Raw genomic sequence first — 27452 nt, 5'->3', positions numbered from 1 at the left:
TAAATATACTTCGTAAAGTGTTCTCATGAATGGCAGTGATTGCAGATTGAGAGTGTGTCATTTGCAAGGACGTGCCGTCGAAGTTAACATACTTCCAAACTTCGGCCATTTCCACATCCTGATTTAGTTCTACACAATTTTGGATACGGCGTGACCAGAGTCAACACGTCCATCAGATAAGATTTTAAGATTGCATATAAATTTGCCAGACTGAATTATCTTTATCTGTGGAACTTGCAACAGCTGTTAAGGTAAGTTCTGTTTCAAGTATTTTTTGTCTCGGGAATATTCAGGCTTTACATGCGTTGAAGTCAAGACGGATTTGTATTTAGCGATTATTATTATTCATCTATTTACATGTTTATTGATATTTAAGGTAACATTAAGCAAAAGCAAATATAGATTATATAGCTCAATATTCAAAGAACATAAAATAATTGTATTTAAAGTCGTAATTACAAATAAAATGCACAAAAAAATACTAAAGCAACAAATCTACAATTGGACATTTGACATCAGTAATTTGATCCAAAGAATGGAGTGTAATAACAAGAGAGATACTGCTACACACACACACACACACACAGAGACATACATAAATACATACATACATACATACATATATACATACGTACATCAGTGTCAAAAGACGGGATTATTTAAACGTTTCCAGCAAACAAATCAAGTTCAAACTCGAAATTCAAAGCCAAGTCAGATACGATACCTAGGGTGTACCCATATCATGCAAATGTGTCAGTCTAGAGGATGGATCCAATCTGAGAAAACTCCGAAAGTTCTGTGATTATAGCTTTATTCTAAATAAAGTTGGACTGTACATAGTGTAAGACTCTGAGCTCGAACTCATGTTGTGTGCTTCAAACGTTTTGAGAAAACGTTGCCAAATCAAATAAAATGTTCAGAGCACTATTCTGTAGTTGTAAATCTTTATCGGAATGATGGTTAATGATCACTCTGTGATATTCTTTGTCTGTTATTCAAACGTGATGATTGAGTTATATGTAATAATAATAATCACTTTGATACTTGTCATTTGTTATTCCAATGGGTAATTAAATTATATGTAATCATAATCACAATCTGATATGTGCCATTTGTTATTCAAACGATGATTAAATCATATTTAATAATAATCAATCTGTGATATTTGTCGTATGTTTTTGAACTCTTGATTAAAATATACGTAATTGCAGCATGTGGCTCGCAGTTCTTCTAACGGTCATTGTCTTCGTGGCAGCTTCAGACGTGACGGACGGCGAAGGATCTCATTTCCAACGCATAGCAGCACGTGCCGGTATTGTACTTTATTTTTTTAAATACTCTGCAACATATTTGTGTTATTTTACCTTATACGTCTAATGTCAAAGTAGATAACACTGTATCTGAGGGTGCCATTCTCTATATAAAGTTGAGATCCATTCGCTTCTCATTTTTAATTTTATATTATTTTCACTCTGTTATATATATATATATATATATATATATATATATATATATATATATATATATATATATGGCGAACCAAGAAATATTCCTATTTCAGTGTCCAGAAATTCTCATAATCCATTAAAAGTTATTGATACAGGTACACATTTAATCGGACGGTTAATGTAAACTTTAAATGACAGATCAAAACGTTCCCAGTTCCAGTTCCGTGCTCCATTATTTAAATTTGAAAGTAACTTAAAGAAAAATATAAATTCACACACACGGAATGAATGCAATCAACGCGGTGCTAAGTCCTATTCTGCACGTGTTAAATTAGAGAACCAGTTACCACACGATCCCTACTTATTCCTTGATTTTTGGTACCATTTGTTTTATAAAGAGGGCAGAAAAAAGTTAGAGGAGAAATGATCGCCGTACCTGTGCAGTCTACAAAAGAGCCTGCACAGTATTAAAATAGTTACAGTCGTTAAGGCGACTGGATCAGACATTTTAAAGACGGTAGTGCATTCTATTTTACTTTTGCGTCTGTTTCGCTGATTTTGGTCTTTCAGATTTTTTAACCCAAATTTATATTCCCTTTTAAGTAACTATATAGTTCTGTGAATATTTCAGGATAGTATGCATAAAAAAGCCAGCGATATCAAAGGCAAGAAAACACTTTCGTACAGCACGCGTATCTTATCATATACGACAAAGTTGTATTATGGCACTATGTTCGATTCTATGCCTAGGTTCTGCAACAAGATATGACTACTCCGAGGCCTTATCACTTTCCATTCTTTTCTATGACGCCCAACGCTCTGGGAAGCTGCCAGCACTACAACCCATCCCGTGGAGGGGCGATTCTGCCCTCCATGATGGTGACAATGGCCATGACCTCACCGGTGGCTGGTATGATGGTACGTAACAACACTAATCTGTTTAACTTAATGCTTTATATGACATTGTTCACCACATAGAAGATTTTTAGTTACTCAGTTTTACGAAGCTTCAACGGCTCTTTTTTGTAACTTCCAAATTAGGATGCATTTGGTTTCTTTTTCTTTATATTTCGTGACCATTTCCGGCTAACACACTCAAAATAGTTAAATATTATTGAATTTGGTTGTATTAATGCATGCTATTTGGAGTTTTCAACGGGTGATAGCTTTATGGTATCAATACAAGTTAGGGATGTATATGAATTTCCAAGAAGGGCGTGTTTCTTGTAAAGAAAAAATCATACAAATAAACATTTTCATTAAATAATTACTTTGTATATCCCATCAATAGTGTTAGCTATATAATATCATACATATGTTTGTCAGTTAGTATGTCCGTCTGTTCGTCAAAACATGGTTAAGTTTGATGTTTAGATCACTCTTCAGACAACGGAAATGCATCTGTGTTCTATAAATACATTTCTGGCTTTCTTGCTACAGCTGGTGACCACGTGAAGTTCAACTTTCCTATGGCTATGTCCACACATACGCTGTTGTGGGGCTTCATCAAGTTCTGGGACGCATACGATCACGCTGGACAGAAGAACGCAATGTGTGACATGATCAAATGGCCTTTGGACTACTTCCTTAAGTGCTGGATCCCCAGTCAGCAGACCTTATATGTCCAGGTAAAGAATTGTTTTCTTCAACATGCAGATAAAAAACTGACATTTGCCACAACACGCCTTAGGTGAGTTTTCAGAATTGCAATGTGCATGTATGACCCTATATTTGATGGCGAATAAAGAAATGTAATTAACGATCTCTTAACAAGAACTTTTATTTTTCGTCATTTTTGAATCAACTAGATCATTGGTCTGTATACGCGTAGTGCGAAACTGAAAACTGGTCTTTACTTTAAAACATCAAACAATTACTTAGAATCCTACACACTGCTCACCAGGTGGCGTTGTTAAAGAACAGATCTTTTGATCTCGTTGTAGTGCTGATTTAAATTTTCCTTGTCTTTTTTATTCGGAATTGACTAAAGGTTTTCACCGTGACTATAGCAAGACAATTGCCCGAATTAAACGATACATTTTCGATTCTTTTTGTATACCTTTGGCCAACAGTGTTTAAAGGTATTAAAAATTCAGCAAGAAGGATATCTACAATATTCTTGCAAAGAAATGTCTGCAGACAATGAAATCGTTATGATTGGAGCTGGAGCGCCATACGTGCATTACTTCTTTTAGATCCTCTGGCACACATGTATTGGGATGAAACGCAACGTAAACGACGATTTTAAAAAATAATAATATTCGCTAATTTTAGTGTACACTAAATCGTTCTATAATACTGACTGCTACTGTATTGTCCCCATGGATACACCAGATAAAATATTGCTTATCCTAGCAATTTGTGGAAACTAAAACCTTGGAATACATGAAGAATCAGCTGTACAAAATTATGTTTATTAAGAAACAAACAAACATCCAGAAAGATGACATTGTTTTCCAGTGCAATTTTGTTTCCTGTTTCGCGAAGGACAGTCACTGCTAAATTAAGATAAACGATAATTTGTGTAAATGTATCTATATGTTTTAAGGAATACGATAAACGAACAGCGCAAGATATGCGAAATGTATTACCTTGCTTGTTTTTAGACGAAATATGTGCATAACGGCTGTAATTTAATGACCTTAAGACGCACCTCAGATAGATCTTGAATAAAAATGATTCCATTGTCTTCCAGATTCTATTCTGTGCAATAATATTGAAGAAGTTAACCATATTGTAATCGAATAGGAGTAAATAATTTTTATCGTAATACCTGTAAGGAACCACTTTAGAGTTGATCGTTCAGCCATCCTAGCTTTACCCAGTTTATAACTTCAGGGCTTTTAAGAATCTAAACCTAAAGGTTAAGATTCTCCCTTCGTACGTTAGTCCTTGTTGACGCAAATATTCCTTGCAGGCGTATTTTAAGTATAGCTTTAGTCATTATTAGCTTCTAGCACACATCGGTCATCGCTGGATTTCTTTTCATATTAAAAATTATTTTATGACTCTGGACCCGTTGAACACAATTATTTAGGCCAGTTTAAATTTTAGGACTTATAACAATCTAGGACCAGCTAGGAAGACATAGAGGACATGTTAATCAAAGCGTCTGCTTCGGGTTGTGCTAGACGTTCCGTATTTGGGCTTCAGTATTTTGAGTTGCATTTCCGTGCAACTTTGAAAGTAACGTTCCACTCCATAAATCTTTGTCGTTGACGACTACCTCTGTTTCATTATACTTTTGGAGCTTTATTTACGAACGCAAGCAAGCGTCAATAATATGTGCATGCAACACGGGTAATGGCTGGTATTTAAAAGGGAAAGTATGGGACCTTTCGGCGAAATTTCATTGAAATAATGTCGAGGTATTATGTAGCCCTTGGGGAATTTAACATAGATGGGCCATATTTGCCCCTGCGGATATTTAATATTATCGGTCACTATGATGCCATTGTCGTAAGTCACGGGCACCAATGAGCTACGTTCTCTTATCACACGTGGCTGTTTGAGCTGAGATTTCCTCGTTTCTCATAAAGAAGCATAAAACGTTTTAAACATTCCCTGCAAGTGCAAACCAAATTTTCTTGCCATTGTGACGCTGCATGATGTCTACGCCTTTTGCCTTCAAACACAATCACTTACCGATATAAAAAAAAAATCGGCATTTTCACTGCAATGTAACATTGTGTTTCTAAGGACTTATGTTTATGAGCACTCCTGAAAACGAGGAAATCTCAGTGCAGTAATTAACGGGTCAAAAATCAGCGGTAAGGATAGTAGCCCACGGTTTGTGGCGATGCTATGCGGTCCTATAGAAATTTAACATTATCGGATCTTTCGGGCCCTATGTGAAATCTATATTTAAAAGGGTCGATTTATTATGGGGCTCTTTACCAATGCAACATTAAGCCTATCTCTATAGCACCCAATGGTAATTTAACTTAACCGGTTTCAATGTGGTGGTGCATATAAATTTTACATAATAGATGCCATTATGAGGATACATGGGAATTAGCATCACGGATATTATTATGTGGGTCTATGCAAATCTGTATTAAAAAACTGGTCACTATATTTAAGATTTTTGTCCATGTTGCTACCAAAACTCATCTTGATTGGGCAACCATGAAAGGGAAGACGGCTGACTGATTTGCATTCGATCATATACGACTGCCTGAAATTGTGCGCACAGTGCACTATTTATTTAATTTTTTTTGTTACAAGAGGAATAAGTTCACAAATGTCGTGTCAAGCAGCACCAAGCGGCACAAGAATTCATGAAATACAAATGTGCTAGTTACACTCTCCCAATCAAATTCTCCAAGTTATCTAAGTCGGGCTTGCCGAAGTATGTTCTAGCAACGTAATTTAATTGCAATGCTTATGTTATGTTGTATTTTACCGATTCCATTAAAATTTAGAAAACAGTATGCAAAGTGTACTCAATGTTTGCAAAATGTATAGATAAATAACGAGTATAGGTTACCATTCAAAATAAAATAGTGAAATTAATTATTGCTTCGTGTTCCGGATGAAATTACAGTATTTTCTTTTACGTGGTGGGTTGAAAGAGCCAAATTTGCATTTGGTTTAATGTGGTCGAAAGAGGTTTTCGAACACCTCACTGAGCATTTTCGGAACAACTGGGATTACTTTCCTTGGAGTGATTCATGGTGGCGGTCTTTTAAAGCATCGTTCAAAATGATTTCATCATTAGCCTAAAGGTAACTCGTCCACGGTGACTTCTTCGTGGCTGAAATTCTGACGTCACTTACGTTTGCCACTTGTAGTCGCTGCTTTTAGCTCCAGTGCGTTTAACAGCACTCATGGTGAAATAAATAGATCTTTGACTGCGTCGGAAAAAGCGAAGTATGTCTTCCACGTATAATAATAATAATAATAATAATAATAATAATAATAATAATAATGATAATAATAATAATAATAATAATAATTATTATTATTATTATTATGATTATTATTATTATTATTATTATTATTATTATTATTATTATTATTTAACGAGGATAACACATTTGTTCTAGTATTAAATGTTTCTCTTCATTTTTTTTGTCGTTTCGTTAAAAGGCATATAGGACATTATATATATTTTCGTCATAATTATACTATTTATTTAGCTACATATAATAAAAGGTTAACTAGACACAAAAAGTGAATTCACCGTAAATACATTTCTGTCAGTCATGTCTATGGAAACATTACGCTGCATGCAAACTGTGAAAATCTATTACTTTTCCATTTCCATATTTTACGATGATTTTCAACGTGTTAATTTTACTTCTTTTTAAATAAACAGTATAACCATTCGATGAAACAAAATTTACATAAAAACAAAATTTAGGCTGTAGAGGTTCTAACAAACATGAGCAATTGGTATCAGAATAATTGTTTGACATTATTAAATTCCACGGATAAAAATTGGATAAATATTTAATTTACAAAACTAGAAAAATTGTGCCCTATTGAGCAGATGCATTAGAGATTTCTGACTCTTGAATCCTAAACTGTTTTAGATGTTATGTACACTGCAATTTTGTCATTATTACTGCTGGTGATTTTAATTTGTATAAGTTGCATTTCAAACGTTCGGCGTCAATAATTACTTCGTTGTTGCAATATCCAGTCACTCCCTTGTTCGATTTTCTTAATGTGTATATTTCATGATTATGAAAGACATCAGGAATTTTTAAATTCATTATTAGTTTACAATTTTCAGGTTGGAGACGGTGGCAAGGATCACAGTTATTGGGGAAGACCGGAAAACATGAACATGGAGAGACCGGCGTTTAAAGTTACCGCCTCACATCCCGGAAGTGACGTTGCAGGCGACACAGTGTCAGCATTTGCTGCGGGATCCATTGTATTCAAGACCATATGTGGAAGTAGGACATCTTTTTGCTCTTTGCTCACGCAGTGACTACCTTCATTGTACAATTAATAGGTCTTAAAGTTTACTTCCTAAAGGTATCTTAACTTTGTAACAGAATATTGACGAAGTAAAATTTTAAAAATTAAAAGCAATGTTAAATATAAATAAAACGACAACAGGATACTTAAAAAGAAGTTAAATGTCATTAAATTAAATCGAAACTTGAGTTAGTTTTTGATCATGGTCTTTATTGATTCAGGTAAAATTAAATATAGTTCAGAGTTTAATGGTGTTTTGTCTGTGTTTATGATGGAATAAATTGTCATTTTCCGAATCACACAGCAAATAAGGCACGAAGGGCGTCATGTAAGCTGTCTGAGTCGGCAAATGACAGCTTATACCACAAAAACTCAGGAAATAAACCCAATAAACTCTATAAATTGCAATACTTTATAATTTTATTTCTTTATTTATTTTAATTTTATTTTTTAAAGATATTTCCTATCAGTTTTAGAGCTTTATTTAAGCATATGAATTCTTGCTGAGAGCGTCTGCTTCGTAGCTATTTATAGAACGTGGGATTCTCCATCTGTAACGTAATAACTATGTCAGCATCATACAAATTATGCCAATGGTTGGCGATCTAAGGTGTTGAACATTCCACAGCAAGGTCTTAATATTTTATCAAAATTGGCATATGTGATCTGTGTAGAACTTCAATGTTCAAAGCAAAGGATATGTTGTTTTGTTTGACAAACGAATGGCTCATGGATTTGATGCTTTCATGAGTTCATTGTGGCTTGGCCGAATTGTTATTGCTCAGTAACCAATTTTCGCTTCTATAAATCTATTTTCATGTTCGTTAACAGTTTAGGCTAAGTATAGGGAGGAGTACGTACAAATGAAATTAAAAATATAGGTAAATGGTTAAAGTGATGGGGGTCCAAAAATCAAAACGTTCAAGACATCGACCATGACACCCCACACATCGTACCTATTAGAGTCTGCGTCTTACATTGAGGGACTGCGAGTCCAATTGTTATAATGTCAGTCTTTCAACAACCCCCTCTCCTCTCAATCCCTGTATCAATTTACCTTTTGTTTTAAATTCGTTTGTAACGAGCCGCAGAGAAAGTGTTTTAACCTCGATGTTTTTCTTGGCAGATTTTGAGTTTCCCATCTTAGTTTTCAAATCTATTCCGCGAAAGAATTATTTATATTCACAAACACTGCAAAGATGTAATAGTTGATTCTGTCAAATCAATTTATTCAATATTCTAACTAAAATATAAACCAGCATTTTTATTTCGTTTTAAAGGCATGCAGTCTGTATGCCTTCCAGTTCAATGTTTATTTATAGGAGTTAGTATAAAGTAGTTCTCCGTACATTATATACAGAAATAAACGCAAATGAGTCTGGTCACATGGTTATGTTCTGACAAATTTAAATATTCCCTACATTTATCAACGGATTCAACTGCAATTATTGAATATAAAGAACAAAGATGTCATTAAGGGAGTTATACGCACATTACCAACTCATTGTGGAATACTATGGATGGGTGAACAAATATTGTTCCTCAGCGTAGTACATATTGTTCTCCGCCATTTTCTTCTGACATGACTGTCTGAAGTCGTGCCAAAAAAAGGGCGGAAAACAATATGTTGGTCTATCCTCGGATGTGTTGCAACATAACAAGACAACGGTTTATATTGCTTTATGCAATCGGGTACATTTCAGTTGCATACATTGATTCGCACGTTTCTTTCTTAAAAATAAGTCAGCTCTGTAAATTATATGATGACCACACTCTTTATGTGCAGGTACAGCTCCGGTGGCCTAGTGATTAGAGCTGCGGAAGGTTGCGGGTTCGAACCCGTGCCGAGTCATACCAAAGACTTATAAAAATGGTACTAACAGCCGCCTCGCTAGGCGCTCAGCAATAAAAGGCTGGTGTTAGGACTAGTTGGCCTGGTGTCAGGATAATCTGACTGGGTAGGGCATGATGCTACATGTATGGGGCACAATGCCCCAGTGATAGACATCTGATAGACATCACTCTAAACTGCCGCACTGCAGACATCTTAACAATATGAATGAAAAATTGTTAAAGCTACGCTAAAAAAAGTCGAAATCACACACACTTTATGTGTAGTAAATTATCTACAAATTTAATTGTGAGGTCAACTTCAAACGTTCAATTTGCCATGTTAATTAAAATGTAATGTTGGTCCCGTCTCTCTCTCTCTCTCTCGTCAGGAAAATACACTTTACTATTAAATCTAACTAATATTTCTAAAAGTCTAAGTTGTGATAATTGATGACTTGAATTCGTTTTAATTTTAGATACCGCTTATGCCGACCACCTCCTGCAAGCTGCTAAAACTCTCTACGAATTCGCCAAAAACCACCAAGGGGTCTACACTAAAAGTGTTCCCCAAGCGGCCGGCTTCTACATGTATGTTACCTTGTAAATATATTGTAATTAAGAAACACTAATTCCAACAGCCATCATACAACCGGAAATGATTCCCCCTACATATTTGCATTTTTCTCTACGATTAAAACTCGAGTCGTAAGTTCACTAAGAAACGTCAAGTTCTAAAGAGATGAATTGTGTACATTTTATATTATACATTATACGGCAACTCACACCTAAGTACCGATGGAATAGGTTAAAATATTTGATTGAAAGATGTCACTCTACCAGTTATATATTGCATACTAGACAATGACACAAACCGTTTATATTCTGGATATTATTTCAATCAGGCCGGAATATTGATTCTTTATTCTTTAATAAATGCTGAATATTATTTCAATTAAAAAAATATGAGAGATAAGAACAGAGAGGGGAAACAACCAACAGCTTTGACTAAAAAAGGCTGGGAAGTCTTCTTTTTTTTTTTTTTTAAATCAGTCACCGCCACCATAACTAATATGATCGGAGCCAAAAAGATGGAAACCAGTCTGTGTAAATCACGCAAAGTTGTTCAGACATGTCAACCGCTCCGGTGGCCCAGTGGTTAGAGCGTCCGCCTCGGATGCGAGAGGTCATGTGTTCGATCTCCGACCGAGTCATACCAAAGACTTAAAAAAATGGTACTTACAGCTGCCTCGCTTGGCGGTCAGCATTAAGAGGTTAGTGTTAGGACTGGTCGGCCTGGTGTCAGGATAATGGGACTGGGTGGGACATCATGCTACATGTCTGCGGCATAATGCCCCAGTGCTAGACATCACTATAAACTGCCACACTACGGACATCGTAGCGATATGACCGAATTTTTTTTTTTTAAACTACGTTAAAAAAAATCGAAATCGAAATTCAGACATGTCATCCATGTACGTCGACATATTCCTTTCTGTTGTTGTACCTCCACAGGTTGTTGTTGGCGAATTGGATCTTGTGACTGTTTTTCCAAAGACATGGATAAAACTTCACCTCTGTCTGCACTAGAACTTAGGCTGTCGGATGTAGAGACTATGACCATAGTAGCACGATTAATACCACAGGGCCAGAGAGGCTTAAGCTATTAAATGAAGAAAGAATGTGTACCTATTGGGGACTTAATGGCTGCACATTGTGCATACCTGTTGCACACTGACAGAGATAATAGGTGATGTTCATTGTGCCGTACATTTTGTTTACGCTTATCAAGGCAACAGGTGCTGCACGTTATTTGTAAATTTATTTATACTAATTGAGGCCACAGGTGTTGCACATTGTCTGTACATTTTTAAACTAATCGAAGCCAGAGGTGCTGCACATTGTTAATACAATTTTTGCACTTATTGAGGCCACAGGTACTGCACGTTGTTAGCACATATATTTGCACTAATTGAGGTCACAGATGCTGCACATTATTTGTACATTGTTTTTACTAATTGAGGCCACATGTGTTGCATATTGTCTGTACGATATTTTACACTAATCGAGGCCAAAGGTGCTGCACATTGTTAATACAATTTTTACACTTATTGAGGGGGCCCCGAGTGGCCGAGTGGTCTAAAGCACTCACCGTTCCGGATCACTGCCATCTCACCTCTGTCTGCGTGGGTTCGAGTCCAAGGCTCGGCTAGCGTGGGTACGTGGGAAAGCCTGCCGGTAGCTTCTCGTGGGTCGGTGGTTCTTCCCTGGGTTTTCCAGGGTTCTTCCTCCACCAGTTATACTGGCCGCCATGTATAGCCTATCTTGTGCTGAAAAATGGCGTTAAACCCTAGATTAACAATAACACTTATTGAGAGGGGCCCCGAGTGGCCGAGTGGTCTAAAGCGCTCTTCGTTACATATCACTGCCATCTCACCTCTGTCTGCGGCGGTTCGAGTCTAAGATTCAGCCAATGTGGGTATGTGAGAAAGCTTGCCAGTAGCTTCTCGTGGGTCGATGATTCTTTCCGGGGTTTTCCCGGGTTCTTCCTCCACCATTAATACTGGCAGCCATATATAGCCTATCATGTGCTGAAAAATGGCGTTAAACCCCACAACAACAACAACAACAACACTTATTGAGGCCACAGGTACTGCACATTGTTAGCACATTTATTTGCACTAATTGAGGTCACAAATGCTGCACGTTATTTGTACATTGTTTTTACTAATTGAGGCCACATGTGTTGCATATTGTCTGTACAATATTTTACAGTAATCGAGGCCAAAGATGCTGCACATTGTTAATACAATTTTTACACTTATTGAGGCCACAGGTACTGCACATTGTTAGCACATTTTCACACTAATTGACGTCACAGATGCTGCAAATTATTTGTACATTGTTTCACTAATCGAGGCCACATGTGTTGCACACTGTGCAGCTTTTACACTAATCGATGTCAGAGGTGCTGCACATTGTTAGTTCAATTTTTACACATATTGAAGCCACAGGTAGTGCACATTGTTAGCACATTTATTTGCACTAATTGAGGTCACAAATGCTGCACGTTCTTTGTACATTTTTAACACTAATTGAGGCCACAGGTGCTGTACATTGTTTGTACATTTTCACACTAATTGACGCCAAAAGGTGATGTACAGTGTTTGTATATTCTTTTGCACGAATTGAGGCCACGAGTCATGCACTTTGTTAGTACATTTAGTTACACTAATTGAGGCCACATGTGTTGCACATTGCTTGTAAATTTATTATACTAACCGAGGCCACAAATGCTGCACATTGCGTATGTACCTTTTGAAATTATTGTAGCGTCAGTTGCTATACATTTTTGCGTAAATTTTGTACGCTTATTGAGTTGCCACAGCCACAACCCACTCCAAAACAACAAAGCCATACAACTAGAGCGTTTAATATAAATTACATCTTAAACAGTGGCAAAATTTATCTAGATCTTCTTTCGCATGAAATAAATAAATTGTTTTAACAAAGCCAGGTTTTCAAAACTTTAAAATATGCCCACCCCTACTTTCAACCACACTAGGCAGCTGCCTTATTTGCTTAATATGAAATTGGCACTGTTAGTAAGTATATCAATTTCCATTTTGGTACGGTAAAGATAGTGCATGCTAAGTAAGTTCTCATTCTGGCAGCATGACACCCATATTTGTCTTGGCAACATATTAAATACCCTTGTCTTGACAATATGTCAACAATCATTGTCATGGCAAAATGTCAACTATCCTTGTCCTGACAAATATCAAATACACTAGTCCTGGCAATATTTGACTATCCTTGTCTTTGCAATATGTCATCTATCCTTGTCAAGGCAGTATGTCAACTATCCTTATGCTGGCAATATATCAACTATCCTTGTTCTAGCAATATGTCAACTATCCTTATCCTGGCAATATGTCAACTGTCATTGTCCTGGAAATATGTTAAGTATCCTTGTTCTGGCAATATGGTAATTATCCTTGTCATAGCAATGTATCAACTATCATTGTCCTGAAAATCAGACTAAAGGTGACAGCACAATTTCACGAAAATGGTATCAGATGCTCTTTCTGATCGGTGGCTGAAACGACGAGCAGTTGTAGCCGTGGAAAGCTCTACAGAAATATTGTGAAAATTAGTTCAAATTTTAAGTAAAACGTTTAATTTGACCAACAGTTCTGCCACAAACGATTCTCATCCCTGTGGTTTCAGTTAGAAGCAACTACTTTATACTCGCTTACAAGTCGAGTCAAACTGCAGATGTGTCGCCACGTGACGCAGTGACAGATCTGGGTCCATGCAGTTTGTTAGGAGTAATCAGTAAACCAAACAACATATACCCTGATCTCCCAGTGCATTATACGATGACAGATCAGGGTATATCTTGTATGCTGCTGGACTCGCCGTAGAAACAAGTATAAGACAGTACTAAAAAAATTATTATGCTACTTTTTTATTATTGATTAATTAAATAGCTCGCAGGAATTCAAAGACGAACTATCAGTGGCAGCGGCGTGGATGTACCAGGCAACACACGAAAACAAATATCTCAATGATGCCAAACAGTTCCATTTGCCAGGCACACCCTGGGCTCTCTCCTGGGGTGAAAAGAAAATAACTGCTGAAGTGAGTCAAACGTCTTTGCCTTTTTATGATGAGCTAAAGAAAGAAACTACAACAATAACAACAACAACAACATAAATTAAAACCAAATACTGACTTTTATCCCGTTTGTTTTTACTCCAGTCCGAAAAAGCAAACAAAAGTAACAAATTCAATGTTATGTAATATTGATCGAAAAATAAACAACTACAATCTAAACAACAAAATAAATCCAAGTTACATATCTGAACAAAAATTGACAGATATGGACCAAAATGAACTTCTTTTACAAATTTAATTTAATATAAATAATAATAATAATAATAATAATAATAATAATAATAATAATAATATCATTTTTCAAATATGTATATGGGAGACATTTTATATATCCAACTAGTACACGCTTATATAATAAACTAAAAACAGAAATCATCACCTTTTAAGCAGGTTATTCTGTTGTATATTCGACAACAAAGGAAGGCTGTAAATGAAATTTGAAGATAGTCATCGTAAACGATCAATGCCATTCGCTGCATGTTATTCATTTTTCAATGTCACTTAAAAGCAGTGTTTACTTTTTATAATCGACAAAATTTAATTAGTCCAATCATTCTAACATCGTTAAACTCCACCCTACCCACCCCAGGCTCTCTTAATGCACGCAGACACAAGCATAATAACGCAACAGTATCGTGATTTTTTTTATCAAAGCATCTTTCTTCTTCAGTTGCTTCTGTATGAGATCACTAAGGATGCATCGTACAAGAGCGAAGTAATAAATTTCGTCAAAAGTTACAAGCCTGGCGGTGGGATTCCATATACACCCTGCGGTCTTGTATTTAGGAATGAGTGGGGATCTAATAGATATGCAGGTAAAGAAAAGGTCATTTACAACTTTTAAAAATACAATAAAACGTCTAGCCCCCACCCCCGTTTTTCCCTGTACATAAGGTGAGCATAAACCCTCTACAAATAGTTATTTTGTTTTGTTGGGATGTTGTGTAGGGTGCAATCTGATTAAAATCATATCTCCACTATCCTACGTAAAGATCAAGCAGCCACCGCTTAGGCGTCATGTTCTGGTGACATTTGAATAAGCCAATGGAAATGCTGCTTTCAGAAATCTGACAGTGAATCAAATCGCACATGCACCTCTACTAGTACAGCTGTCATGCAATTATAGAAACCTCTTCGTGGGGAATACTTAAGTCTCTGGCGATTGGTGGTTTGATGCGCTTTTCTCCTGAAAACACATCAATTACATCTCCACCTTTAGCAACTAACGATAGTCTTTGCCCAATAATTGTTACCCGAACAAGTGCGTCCTTGTTGAATAGCAGTCGAGACCTTTCTCTTCTGAACTGACTCAATGCTGGCTTAAAATATTCATACGTGAAATAAACTGGGGTGGACACAGCGGTGAGTATCACTGCACAGTTATCGAATTAATCCCTGAGAGGTTTTGCATATGATGCTGCAATCAACATTTTGGCTTTTGCGAGTGCTATGCTTCCAAGATGGCCCCAAATTGGTATTGATCGAGCAGAGTAACATCAATAAATGTTAATATATATTTATATAATATTAAACATATTATAATGTAAAATCAGTGGTTGGTGTATTGGTGAAGGGTTAAGTGCATGCAATGCTTTAACGACAAGATGACCGCATATGGGTCCAGGAAACCGAATTCGTACTGGTATGATTGAATAAAATAGTGATTGTCATCCAGATCCACCGTGTCTGATTAAATAATCATCAACTTCAACTGGTGGCGCAAGTCTATAAAAGTCAATATACAAATGATGTCAAATATATTGACACGCATGCGACTCAGCGAGTGCCAGCTCTTGTTATTAAATCCAGATTGACAATAAACGGTTTCATATATGCGTGGTACCATATATGCAAATTCATTTCGCATAAAGCTCCTCAGCAATGTTTGACTGATTTAGCCATCGCCAGTAAATCAAGATTGGTCAACGACGTGATCTTCTGCGACCGGATAATCAAAGACCTATGCCAGATGGTATTCGGCGACTTGTTCCTGGTAATCGAATACCTTTTCCTATTTTTACGACCGCGATGCCATATGCGACCACTAACCACTATTTTTCAGTGCCATTACTAATGCAGTTCAGACAGTTCATAACTCCGCAGCTTCTGCACCGCTGGAGCCGCTGATGAAAACAAAGCTGGAATATCTGCAATGAATTCCACCTGTCTTTTGTATTTGTATGACCTCTGACTCGGATTATTTTAGTATCCCTGAAGTGTTTTATTGTGTTCGGCTGCATTAAGTTGAGCAAGCATTTTTGGGGTCAACCACAAAACATTTCCAGTCAATTCTGTCAGATAAAGTTTCAATACGACACCACGATTATTTTTACTGCACTTTATTTTGTTTTCACACGTTGATTTTCAATAAGGCCGACTTTCACTTTGAGATCGAACATTATTATTTAAATACGTAACAGGTTTTATCATGAATTTTCCACGGGTATATCGATTACCCTCATTCGACCACCAGCACCTCTAACACCAGTGTCTTGTCAGGAAGTATTGCAGCATGTCATCGATAACAATCAGCTGGAGCTGCACCGATACATGCTGACATCAGACACTCCAAACAGCTCCATGTCTTCCAGTAGAAAGTAATAAATCGGGTACAGTGCCATGAATTCATCTTGAGAAATTTGAAAACCAGTGTCGATGTTTTGATGCCAACCCATATAAGACAACAGACTGTGATATGCGCGTGCGGTATGATTGGTTTTAAGATTAAGCCAGATTTCTCCGAGTGGTTTTTGATGATCGTTAAACCGCAAAGAAGCCTCAGTTACTTCTACATATCATCTTACTTTTTTCTTGGTCATTGTCACGATTACATTTTAAAACACCACGAACATGTGGTTTGGTGCGGTAAGACCATGTTTTGTATTTATTTGCCATGTAAATTGTCCCACAATAGCAACTCGTGGGTGCGCATCTGTGATATGTGCGAGAAACGACAGCGTTTTAGGGGTTCTAGATTGTATAAACGGCAACAGCCTTGATTCTGTATTCAATGAAGGGGATAACACAGGCATCCCCAGTGTTCTTGTTTCTGACACAACTCTACCATCGACAGCAGACGAGCAACGTCAAATTGCATCGTAAGAGTTGTTTCCGAGTTAATTCGTTGGTGTTCTTGCAGTTCAATGTGATTGTATCTTTGTCAACAAAAATATCCTTGCAAACACCTCTGCAGAATCCAAATATGTGACCATGGGGAATTGCACACGAAAATCATAATGAGGCTCCAGGAAGTTGTCATTGGCCTGAACAAATCCAAAATTGAAAGTGCCGTTAGGGCCTACAACTACAGTGTTTACATCTGCATTAGCGTTGCCAATAAAGTTTATATGTCGCCAAATTGTATACTGTTGAAAATCCGCATTTTCAGATCTTTCCTTGATAAACATCACAGTTGGACCAGCTGTTCTCATGTAATCATCACTGTATCTGGCAAATCCAATAATCGTCGTGGCTGTGTCAACGTGTTTATGAACTGATTCGATTCTCTTTCCATCGTTGGAATAACGTGTACTGTGGAACAACGCCATGATTCCGTTTTTAACAAATCCAACTGTAGTAATGGCAGGATAATCCGTTCATCCAACACCATTCTGTACCATTCCACCAACTTCAAAGAATGCCTCACATGAAAGGAAAAACCTAGATGAGATTGGAGTCCCTAGATGGATATCAGTAATATTGAAAATCTCGTTTACTTCGATCCACTAACACAGGCGCAACCATATTAGACGTTAAATCGGACGTATCTTTGAACTGAGCCATAATGAAACTATACATTATTGATTTTATCTAATACCACTGATATCAATCACTGAATTTGGCAAACGTTTTTTAACGACTTCATTAAATGATTTACTCAACCGCATGCGACATAGTTTATGTTCATGGTAGCGTAAGTGTAACCTTTGATGGTGCTCGCGTCACTAATCACCAAAGTCGATCTTGACGCGAGTGGATCGCATGTAATACCAGTTGTTTTATCTATTTACAGCGGCACGTTTAATACTATCAACGACTCGCGCTGAAACTTGTTTATCTATTGGGGCAGCGGGCAAGGTCAGAACACCGAGCACTTTTGGTGAACAATCAATGAACACATCTCACTTAAGCCAGTTCCGTAATATGTTGCGTAAACAATTTTTTTCGCATCAACAACGCGCACGGATTTCACATGTCCACGTACATCTGTCATTATTATATTTAAATTTCAGATCGATCTGTCATGTATAGTTGTGCCATTAATGTTTCACCGCGAAGATCGACAAAGTGCCCGAATCGATCAACAAGGAAAACACGTATATGCGCCAACCGATTATTATAACATGAAAGATATCCAGGTGCTACGGACGTAATTAATATCAAATCATCTGGTTCCAGGGTTGGTGAAAACCCAAACAATGCATTACCCTGGGAGGCAGTCCACCGAATGGTTGTGATCGGATAGTATGCCAACTGCCATAGACTCGCTGAGACACAAGTGCGACCTCACATGTACGCGAATTTTCCCAGCTGTGACAGATGCAGAAATCGTCAGTCGCAAGTTTGGTTTCGTTAGTGGGATTGTGATCATCGAGGTAACGCTTTGGGTTGTATCTACAACAACCTGTTGCATCGAGGTTTATATTTCACACAAGACACGCAGAAACTCAATCGTTTCCGAACTCATTATCAGTTAAGATCTTGGTCGTGGCATACAACATATCTATCTTAAAGAAGTTCATGTATTAGCGCGATATGTATATGTCTATGATATGATTGGTGGCCAATCACTGTAGCTTCGTTAACACTTCGGGTACTTTGTTGCCAGCACGAACTGATCCCACAAGTATTTCCAATTAATCAGCAAGATCGTTAGCGTCACACAGTCCAACTTGGCCCCTTCCTTTCATATATTTTTCTTGTATGGGTGCAGGTGTATGTTTCGGTAACACTTTTAGCCATGTTTATTGCTTGTTCTTTAATCCGTTTCTCTTATGTTTTCGGTATGCTAGATTCTCGCAATGGTTGTTGTTCCTGATTTTTTATTTCTTTGTATTCTTCCTGTGTTGATGCAGCTGTACGTTCTGGTCGTCGCTCTTGTTATTATGGGGCTTTCGCAAGTTTTTTTTCCTTAGGAAGGTTATGTTTCGGTTGAGGTGCGGCTGCTTGATCCAAATATTCTTCTGCCCCAATTTCTGCCCCGATTTCAGGAGAAAATACAGCTTGCCTCAAATTTATTTCTGTCTTAATTTGAATGGCTAGTCGATAAGAATATTCTTCTATCTCAGTTGCACACGGATCATTTGTGATGCACGCAAACATGTCAATAAATGTGATCGGCGGCACAACAAGTCCAGTAAATGTTTCCAAGGTCATGTGCGTTAATGCCATGAAATATCATTAACATGTTACAGTTGCCACGGATTACGTTTGGTACATGTGCCTATCGTTGAATCAAATAGATCACGAACGTGTTTGTATGTCGGCCTCGTTGAAAATATTTGCACGGGATTGACTTGTGCAAGCATCACACAGTCGTACATGGCAAGACTGATTTCTTTCGCATCCATATTGTCGATAGTAGGACCTTCATCGATGGCGGAAGATGGATGACAAAGGATGACAAAGGCATCTTGGCGTTGCTACCATTGGTCAACGTTTTTTGAAGATCTTTTAAATCATCATAATACGTCTGACCATCATCCGATGTTACAATCACATACAAAGGATTCCACTTCAACCATCTTCAGCAACATGTGTTCAAACATGTGTTCAAATACGTAAAGAACGAGCTTCGATTACTGGAACGTTTGTTTAATGTGGGTCAAAGACTTTCACGTTTATAAGAACCTCCGGTTTCGGGCCTTCCATTTCTATCAGGAAAATGGTAAACGCATATGGTTTTTAAAAGAAGTCGGCGTTGATATCGCCACTTCATTAATAAATTGAATGGGAACACCATGGACTAAATACCGTTGTAAAATATATACCTGGATACAGTTACTAGGGACCTGGTACACGGATGGATAACAACCTGCCACAACACCTTGTGAAGCACCAGTAAATCACGTTAATCATACTCATATCCGTTCAGGTGTGTGTGTGTGTGTGCGATTAGGATATTTAACGTATTTAATTTAAAATTCAGTCATATTGCTAAGTTGTCTGCAGTGTGGCAGTTTATAGTGATGTCCAGCACTGGGCAGCATTCCGCAGACATGTAGTATGATGTCCAACCCAGTCGCATTATCCTGACACCAGGCCTACCAGTCCTAACACTAACCCCTTAATGCTTAGCGACAAGCGAGGCAGATGTTAGTACCATTTTTTTTAAGTCTTTGGTATGACTCGGTCGGATTTTGAACCCACGATCTCCCGCTTTCGAGGCGGACGCTCTAACCACAAGGTCACAGGAGCGGTCTCCATGCAGGTAAGTTGATTCGCAACAGCATTATGGCGAAAGTGATAATACCATCAGAGAGTATCAATCGCTTGGTATCAAGGGGGACAAACTCACCTCAGTGCATCGGTAAACACCATTGCGATGCTTGTGGCACCGAATCATGTTTGCTAGCGCCCTGTGGACATTATCTACAAGTGATAACGGAGTACTCCTCCGCTATATTACTCACTAACTTGTCCAAAGACAAATTCAGAAACTATAACGAATTAATGAACTGCAGTTGACCAGCCATAACGTCATCTAATTTTCCATTTTGTTGGGGACTATGCTTAATGGGAACTTGATGCCATGGCAACTTCTTGTATAGTCTGACGGCCATTGTACCCACGCAGATTATTAAGCACTACATGTATTTTGTTTCGTTGAGGTAAATTTTCAACTGTAGATTACATGTGTTGTGTGCCGTACCTCTAGAAGCGCCAGTGATGTGACAATGGTCACGGACTTTACAACTTCCAGTTTCATCAGTAGAAGTAAAAGAATCTTCGCAGATCTATCAATGAGTGGTTGCAGAGAATTCACGAATGTTACCACGGGTTATAATCCTTTCCACGATACAACATTGGTGGTTCAGTTTGCCATCCACACCTAACTACTGTATAACAAAACCCATATGGGATTTGTTCAGCGACGTATTGTTTGGCCGTTGTTGGACGTGGAGTTGCGTCTGCCACTGAAACGTTGAGCCATTCAAGTCCGCGTAGATGATATAAGGAATTTTCATCTTTCGTTGCACTGCTGTGAATTTGATAATGCTTTTGCCTAGTTCTGACATTATTGTTGCTAATCCCATCCCAGTCAAAAAAAATTGTGCTCGTTGAGCAATTGATGGTTGTTAACACATGCAGGCTGCGTCTGCAGGGAATGTTCTTATATACGTGTTTGTTAGGTTGGTTAAGCAACGGAGCAAGATTCTTTATCCATACGTAGTGCGATACCATCTCTGTTCCTTTCATGCCACTCACTAACAACAAATCAATTTGGATTCGTTCATATTGCTCGTGTCCCAATTGAAAAAATTAACAGCGATATCTGGGCTAAGAGTTTCAAATTTGTACAGTGTGGTTTTGGTAATTTGCACGGAAAATTCAATATCACAAAAGTCGAGTCAACCAGGTGCTGCTAGTACTTTCGAGGCATGAATTGGTGATCACTAGCTTGATATAACGCAAACAAACTTACCCATTCAAAGGATCGATTATCCGAATTCTTTAAGTTTATCATTGCCCTTGGCGGGACGAAGGAGTATAGATGAAAAGACAAGGAGGTAAGGAAATCAGCAAGGAGATACAGGAGAGAATACACAGAGAGACTGGCAAAGGAGGCGGAGGAAGCAGCAGAGCAGAAAGACATGAAGACGTTGTACCAGAACACCAAGAAGCTGAAGGGCGACTATGACCAGCACCACGACCTTCCAGTGAGAGATGAAGATGGAACTTATGTCACAGTGGAGGAGGAGAAGCTGAAGAGATGGAAGCAACATTTTGAGTCCATACTGAATCGCCCAGACCCACCAGTACTCACTGACATTCCTGAAGCATAGGAGGACCTTGACATCAACTGCGACGACATCACTGTGAGGAGGTCAAGCAGGCCATCCACAAGCTGAAGAATGGGAAGGCACCTGGCGATGATGGAGTATGTCCCGAGATGCTGAAGGCAGAAGACACAAAGACACCGTAGTTTCTTTCCCAGAGTCTCCAAAAGATATGGGATAGTGAAGAAGCACCGAATGACTGGAAAGCATGAATCATCGTCAAACTTCCCAAGAAAGGAAGTCTGGGGAACTGCAACAACTGGTGAGGAATCACCTTACTATCCATCTCCAGTAAGATTTTCAGTCGCATCATCCTCCAACGCATCACAACAGCTGTGGACGGCATCCTACGCCATGAACAGGCAGGCTCTTGGAAAGGCAAATCCTGCATCGACCACATCTTCGCTCTGAGACAGATCCTTGAGCAGTCCCATGAGTGCAATGGATCCCTTTATGTGGTCTTTGTGGACTTTGAGAAGGCCTTCGACAGCCTGCACCGAGCCTCTCTTTGGAAGATCCTACGACACTACGGCATCCCCCAGAAACTTGTCAACGTCATCAGGTCCCAGTACGAGAACTTTGAGTGCAGAGTCATCCACAATAAAATACTCACTGAACAATTCAAGGTGGAAACCGGAGTGAAGCAAGGATGCATTCTCTCGCCGATCTTCTTCTCACTGGCCATTGACTGGATGATGCGCCGCACCACAGAGGGCAGGAGGCAAGGAATACAGTGGACGCTGACCTCAATGCTGGATGACCTGGATTATGCCGACGACATCGGGTTGCTGGCAAGCAGACACCAGGATATCCAACAGAAGACACTACAGTTGGTACAGACAGCAAGCACCATAGGTCTTCGAGTCAACATAGGGAAGACACAAATCTTGAGGAAGAACACTAGAGTGGGTTACCCAATCACCATCAACGACCAGCCTCTGCAAGAAGTAGACGAATTCACGTACCTGGGCAGCAAGGTGTCCACGGATGGAGATTGCATAAGGGAAGTCACCATAAGAATCAGCAAGGTCAACCAGGCCTTCGCAATGCTGAAGCCCATCTGGAGGACAACAAACCTCAGCGCCCACACGAAGGTCCGTATCTTCAAGAGCAATGTGCTGAGCGTCCTTTTATACGGGTCAGAGTGTTGGAAGACCACTGCTAACGTAGAACGCAAGCTCGAAGTCTTCCAGACCAAGTGCCTGCGACGGATCATGAGGATCTTCTGGCCAAACATGATATCGAACGAAGAACTCCGGCACAGAACGGACGCAAGCACCATCGCTGAGACCATTGCAACTCGTCGATGGAGATGGCTCGACCACGTCTGCAGAATGCCCCCTGACTCACTACCAAGGGTGGCACTGAGATGGACTCCACAGGGGAAAAGGAACCGTGGCAGACCCAAAGAGACCTGGCGCCGAACCGTGGAGTGAGAACTCAAGACCAGAGGCCTCACCCTGCAGACCGCCCCCATAACAGCAGCCGACAGACCAAAATAATGCTCCCTTGCTGTCGCCTCAAGCACCAGACGGCGCAGAGAGGATTGATTGATTGACGGGACGAATCCTGTTGTTGTTATGTAAATAGATCCAAGAAATGGCTGGTATGGAGAGATATGTACCTCAGCTTGGGTACATCTTTCCAGACTCCATCCCTATGCTGCATCGGTGTATTTCTCCAATGTTTCAAGAATCTTTTCAAAATCATCTTTAATATATAATGTTCCAACGAAATTCATTGATTGTGACTTTCCCGCAGCATAACCAAAATTACCTTTTATCGTACTATTGATGATGGTCAAAGAAAACCCGTTTTTTTTGTTTTTTTTTTGTTTACTGGTCTGTCAATTGCCATGCAAAAGGACTATTAAGAAAAGGGGATATTTTCTCATCTCATTTACATGGCATATTTATCTTTCTCCATTCATCAGATTTGATATTAAAAGGTGGGAGAATAATGAAGTGACAATTTTAGGCACATGACAACTTTAAGTTTGTGTATGTTAGGATCTAATGCTGTCAGTGATAATTACATTAACTAAATCAATACCTATACAGAGATTCGTTCAATATGCCTGATTTTGTTTTAAATAATGTTAAAATATTGGGACTACTCACGGTGGCATTCATGGCACATAAGTAACTGTAGTCATGATCTTTTTACATTCCAGCTAACGCTGCCTTCATTGCCGTTATGGCAGCTGCGGACGGGATCGAGACAAATGATTATCTTACATGGGCCATGACTCAGATAAACTACTTGCTCGGAGATAACAATTACGGCATCAGCTACGAGATCGGCTTCGGAGCCAAGTACCCACAACATCCACATCACAGGGGGAGGTAAGCCTATTTTGATATGTGATAGTGTTGGGGCCAATACAAGCAGAATTCGGCCAATGCTACCTTACTTGCCATAAGGCAGGCTTAAGATCATATAGATACCCTAAAACATAAATGCCTAAATAGCTCCTTGTCTAGCAATGGTTTTTAGAATGTCACCGGCTATATTTTAGTTTAAATAGTGTATAATTATATTCAAGGATTATTTCAACATGTATACATTATTTAAGGCCGTTATTGCTTGCTAACAAACAAAAGGTATAAAAGTTATGCATTTCACGGGTAAGTCCAATTTTCATGCTTTTATTTGTGATACTTTATTGTTGCTTTTGCCAAATGATGGTCAGCAAGAGTCTGGTTGAAACGACTTTCTCTTTTTATATATCCCAGGGTGTTTTACCATTATAACGAGGTTCATTAGTACCACTACATTATAATTCGATACTGTCGATGTAATTCTAAAAGGAAATGCATTACAGGCATGATCGTGCTCTGATGAGCTAAACTGTACACAAAAGTAAAAAATATAGATTTTTTTTCAAAACAATATAATAATTGCAAAACTAAAATCAGTCAAATGAAATGAAGATCAGTGAGTGAATTTGGGAAAAATTCAATGTAAGCCACGTCCATAACCATTTTACATAAACAGCGGTCCTACTGATTTGGCTTTATAGCTTAGAAGCACTTTAATAACAATGATAAATGCCTTGGTTATCTATTTTAAAAGTTCCTGTCGTACAACAACTACGCAGTGCAACATAGGTGATCCAGGCCCCAATCCTAATCTGCTTAAAGGAGGACTGGTAGGAGGCCCCGATAACCAAGATAACTACGATGACATGCGAAGTGACTATGTCAAGAATGAAGTTGCATGCGACTACAACGCTGGCTTCCAGGGGGCGCTTGCAGGTAAGTTTTCGGGATATAAGCAAGACACAAATAGCAATTATTCAGCTGCTATAACAAACACCAATGAAGAAAATATGAGCAATTCATCTCTCTAGTATTGATATGGATTTTACGTCTGTATAATTTGGTAATACAGCAGTAGATAATAACGTTACAGCTTATATCGACATGCATTTAAATAGCAGGTGTGCCAAGACATGAGCTGATATCATTGGATCCAAAGCATCCTCTGTAAACAAAAATAATTTCTCGAATTTCTTTGGAATTTATAGGTACACTAGTCTTACAATATAGTGTGTTGTTTTGATGTGTAAGGGACATATACAACTCAAATTCTAGGTAGCACACGGAACACATTCTCTTTGGGTCAGATTCTTTCATTATTACAACACTTCTTTCAAAGAGCAGAGATATTGTGACACGGTCAGTCAGTCATACATATGTAATATCCATGAGCTCCTTCTACATCGTTAAGGCAGGGTCAAGGACAGTCCTATCAATGTAGATCGTGACAACACGTCTGAAACTTCGATCACGCCCCTTGAGTGTGACGTGAAATATTGTACATGAACTTTTCAAATTGTACCTCTCAAAAGTCTGTGAACATACACGTTTGATCAATTATGTAAGTTTCAAATAAAGTCTTACGGACACTGAATGATTCATACAGAGAGTTCACAAAAGCAGAAACGTGACTTGCAGGTCACAACGTAAAGACTTTCCAAAATCCCACTGGAAATTAAAGGACAAATTTGTACATGCAGCTGACAAGAAGTCTGTGCGTGTGTTCATCCCTAACTCTAGAGAACTAGTCCATGGGTCATAACTTGCACAAAACTGAGCAACATATACCCTCACTTCCTCATTTTGACCACTCTAAGTTCTAAGCTTCTTGGGTAGGTCCTATAGGGCATAGACTGCTTTGTGGGCAAATGTAATTGAGATATGCACTATATATACCTACTGGACATAACAAGAAATTAATGTACATACAACTTACATTGAACCCGGCATCAATTCTTACCACCTTGTCATTAGTTGTTAATTATTAATATCTCCAAACAATAACAACATATACAACGATTTACTTGACATAAAAAACGAAATGCACAGACCACAAGTTACATTTGCCCACAAAGCAGTCTTTGCCCTCTAGGACCTACCCAAGAGGCTTAAAATTTAGAGTGGGGTCAAAATGATGAAGTTTGGGGATATGTTGCTCTCGAAGTGCAACATTATGTTATAAATCAGAAATTAAAATACACTATATCAAGAAAAGACGGAAACAATATGTTGTTTAAAAATATCAAAATTTCACAACTATAATTAGTCCTATATGGAGAAATATTATAATTTTTGGCCCTGGTTTATAATGTGTTAGGTGCTAAAACTCTTGATAATAATGTTATGGTATGAAGTGGTGTTTGACTGTACATACAAATTAGTTGGTTATTTAGTACAGGGGCAATCGGTGCCAAGTGTCTTGCCCAAGGATGCACCACGATGGTTGACAGAGTTGATCCAATGGTTGGATTCAAACCTGCATCCTTACAGTCAGAGTCAGAGGTCCGACATGCTAACCACTCAGCAAAAGAGTTATTCTGGTTTGGTTTTCCATAGCACAACGGGCCCGTGTCGGTTTTCACTGCTGTGCTATGGAAAACCAAACCAGAATCAAAACGAAATCAAATGAGGCACCCATAACTTCGGGGAACTAGACAGTGCTGTGCGTGTGGAGTATTATAAATTAAATATTTTTTAAGCAAATGCCAATAAACACCTTTAACGTTAATCAAGAGGGTTGCAGCAAGATCAAGTTAGCTGTATAATAGAATAACGTCTCCAGTGACACCATGCACATTGTGACACTACAAAATTGATACTCTCAACATTTCCTTGACGGACAAAGTCAAAATATATCCGATTGATTCAAATTATCTGCACGCGAATGCAATCTTTTAACGTTTTTCCCTTACTAATTTTTTCATATCTTCTGCACAGATACAATCTAAAATATGCCTGCTCGACAGAAAATCCCAAACCCCATCCCGAAAATTAAATGGTTAGTCCCAAACACAAAACAATAATGTTGTACGGTAGAAAAATCTAACTTAAATAAACCTTATCCATAATACACGAATAAATAATTCATTCTTTCTTTCAACAGGTTTGGTTCATTTTGCAATGAACAATACCTTGCCTGCTGCACCTGCTCCGAAATGTCATCTCTAAGAAACATTGTTCACTATACATATTGTACGTGTAAATGGCAACAACAAAAAAATAAACTTGGAGGAAAATCTGAA

The 27452-nt window shown here is 38.4% G+C and overlaps 1 protein-coding gene across 1 annotated transcript; it reads left to right on the top strand.

Annotated features, from left to right (window-relative positions):
* On the top strand, positions 1–27452 carry LOC149805650 (uncharacterized). The gene is made up of 11 exons (XM_089936611.1): positions 1–251; positions 1212–1312; positions 2199–2366; positions 2889–3076; positions 7189–7354; positions 9689–9800; positions 13703–13853; positions 14560–14704; positions 24063–24234; positions 24965–25146; positions 27314–27452. The coding sequence occupies exons 2-11, from the start codon at positions 1213–1215 to the stop codon at positions 27376–27378; spliced, it is 1449 nt and encodes a 482-aa protein (XP_089792737.1). The 5' UTR covers positions 1–251; position 1212; the 3' UTR covers positions 27379–27452.

The sequence above is a fragment of the Sinohyriopsis cumingii genome, chromosome 2, assembly GCF_028554795.1.
Source record: "Sinohyriopsis cumingii isolate HCF-2022 chromosome 2, ASM2855479v2, whole genome shotgun sequence".
Taxonomy (NCBI): domain Eukaryota; kingdom Metazoa; phylum Mollusca; class Bivalvia; order Unionida; family Unionidae; genus Sinohyriopsis; species Sinohyriopsis cumingii.
This window is presented reverse-complemented; position numbering and strand designations above follow the sequence as displayed.

Coding starts and splice junctions, on each gene's coding strand:
- LOC149805650 (XM_089936611.1), top strand. CDS start 1,213: ATGTGGCTCGCAGTTCTTCTAACGGTCATTGTCTTCGTGGCAGCTTCA. Junction 14,705..24,062: donor GGGATCTAATAGATATGCAG/GTAAAGAAAAGG, acceptor TTTACATTCCAG/CTAACGCTGCCTTCATTGCC. Junction 24,235..24,964: donor CATCCACATCACAGGGGGAG/GTAAGCCTATTT, acceptor CTATTTTAAAAG/TTCCTGTCGTACAACAACTA.